General features: G+C 35.0%; 1 protein-coding gene across 1 annotated transcript; it reads left to right on the forward strand.

The window, feature by feature from the left end:
* LOC107867763 (protein CHROMATIN REMODELING 25-like) lies at positions 1 to 1,164 on the forward strand (the record flags this gene model as incomplete). The annotated part of the gene is given in 3 exon segments (XM_047410841.1): positions 1 to 120; positions 194 to 292; positions 641 to 1,164. Coding segments are annotated over 3 exon segments (654 nt in total), but the record flags the coding sequence as incomplete, so codon positions are not given.
* Positions 1,165 to 1,530: the final 366 nt, after the last annotated feature.

Raw genomic sequence — 1,530 nt, forward strand, 5'->3', positions numbered from 1 at the left:
GTGATGCCAGATGACAACACCGAGTTCAACACTCAGGGTCATCAGCCTGATCAAGAGGATATTGGGGGATTTGCAGGTGTAGCTGGTTGCTTGGATACATTCCAAAGCTCTGAGAAACAGGTTGGTATTTATTTGTATAGTCCAAGTATCAGTTCTGTAATTTGGTTCTCATACAACAAACATCCTTCTCCAGATAGGAGCTCCCAAGGAAGAGGACTTAGCCAGTTGGGGTCATCATTTTTCTCCCAAATCAGTACCAGATGTAATTTTCCAGGCTGCATCAGGAGATGAGGTGAGCAGAGGGTTCAAATAACGATTGCATTGAACTCAGACTAAACCCCTCTCCTGTCATGTCCCCGAGCAACAAGAAAGTAAATGATACTGTGATGTTACATAATGACGCCAAAAAAGTAAATGATAATCACGTGTCATACTCCAAAAATTGAAAACCAGTTATGACCAGCGGAAGTTATATGGCAGATTTGGTATTCTGTGACAGTTTATTGTATGATACTATGATGTTACGTAATGACGCCAAAAGAAAAAAAAGAAAAACCTAAGCCTCTATGTCCCTCGGGGTCCTGTTTGCTGTTTCATTATATTAAATTGGAATACTCATTTTTTTTTGTAATATTTGCAGGTTTCGTTTGTTTTCACTTGTCAAGTGGATGGCAAGCTCGTTCCTGTTGAATCAACTATAAAGCTAACACGAGAGGTGGGAAATAGAGATTCGCCTCATTTCAAAGAAATACTTATGAGAAAGTCCACATTTTCATCTCCACGTCAAGCACCATCACCGAAGACGTCATCAAGCAAGCCATCTAGTGAGAAAGAGAACTCATGTTCGAAACTGGATTTGATATTGCAAGCTCAATCACTGTCAGCACCAACTCCGAATGGAGCTTCTACAAATATATTACCTGCAAATTTTAAACCTCTGCAAAAGCCAAGAAGCAAGTCAAATAGACCTTTAGAGGATACTAAAACATACGAGAAGCGCAAACTCTCTTCGGAGAATCGTTTACCCAAAAAGAGATTTTCTCCTGATTACATATCTGATGATTATTTTGCCTAGATCTTGGTTCAGCTAATTTTTTTCAATGCCAACTCAAATCTCCTTAAAACAATTTCAAATTTTAGATATGAGATATTTGAGTGTTTTGATATACTAGTTTAGTGCATGTGCTTTACACGTGTATTTTTCGTAAGTCAATAAAATTATATATATAAAAATAAAATTACTAAAAAATAGCAATTGACATTAGAATAAATTTTATATCTATTTAAACAATATAGCTCGTACCAAACAAACAAAAAAAAAAAGAACAATCATTAGAACCTATTAGTAAAAATAGTGTCGCTTTACCAAATCATGGTTTATAACTCCACAATTGATGTAGTGCATAATCTTATATTTTAAAAGAGAATTCATATTGAAATTGAATGACTAAACAATTTGTTGTGACGGAATCATAGATACTATCATGATTGTAAATATCAATGTCATACTAAAATTTTTAGAAAACTTAA

This window comes from Capsicum annuum, chromosome 4, assembly GCF_002878395.1.
Source record: "Capsicum annuum cultivar UCD-10X-F1 chromosome 4, UCD10Xv1.1, whole genome shotgun sequence".
NCBI lineage: Eukaryota > Viridiplantae > Streptophyta > Magnoliopsida > Solanales > Solanaceae > Capsicum > Capsicum annuum.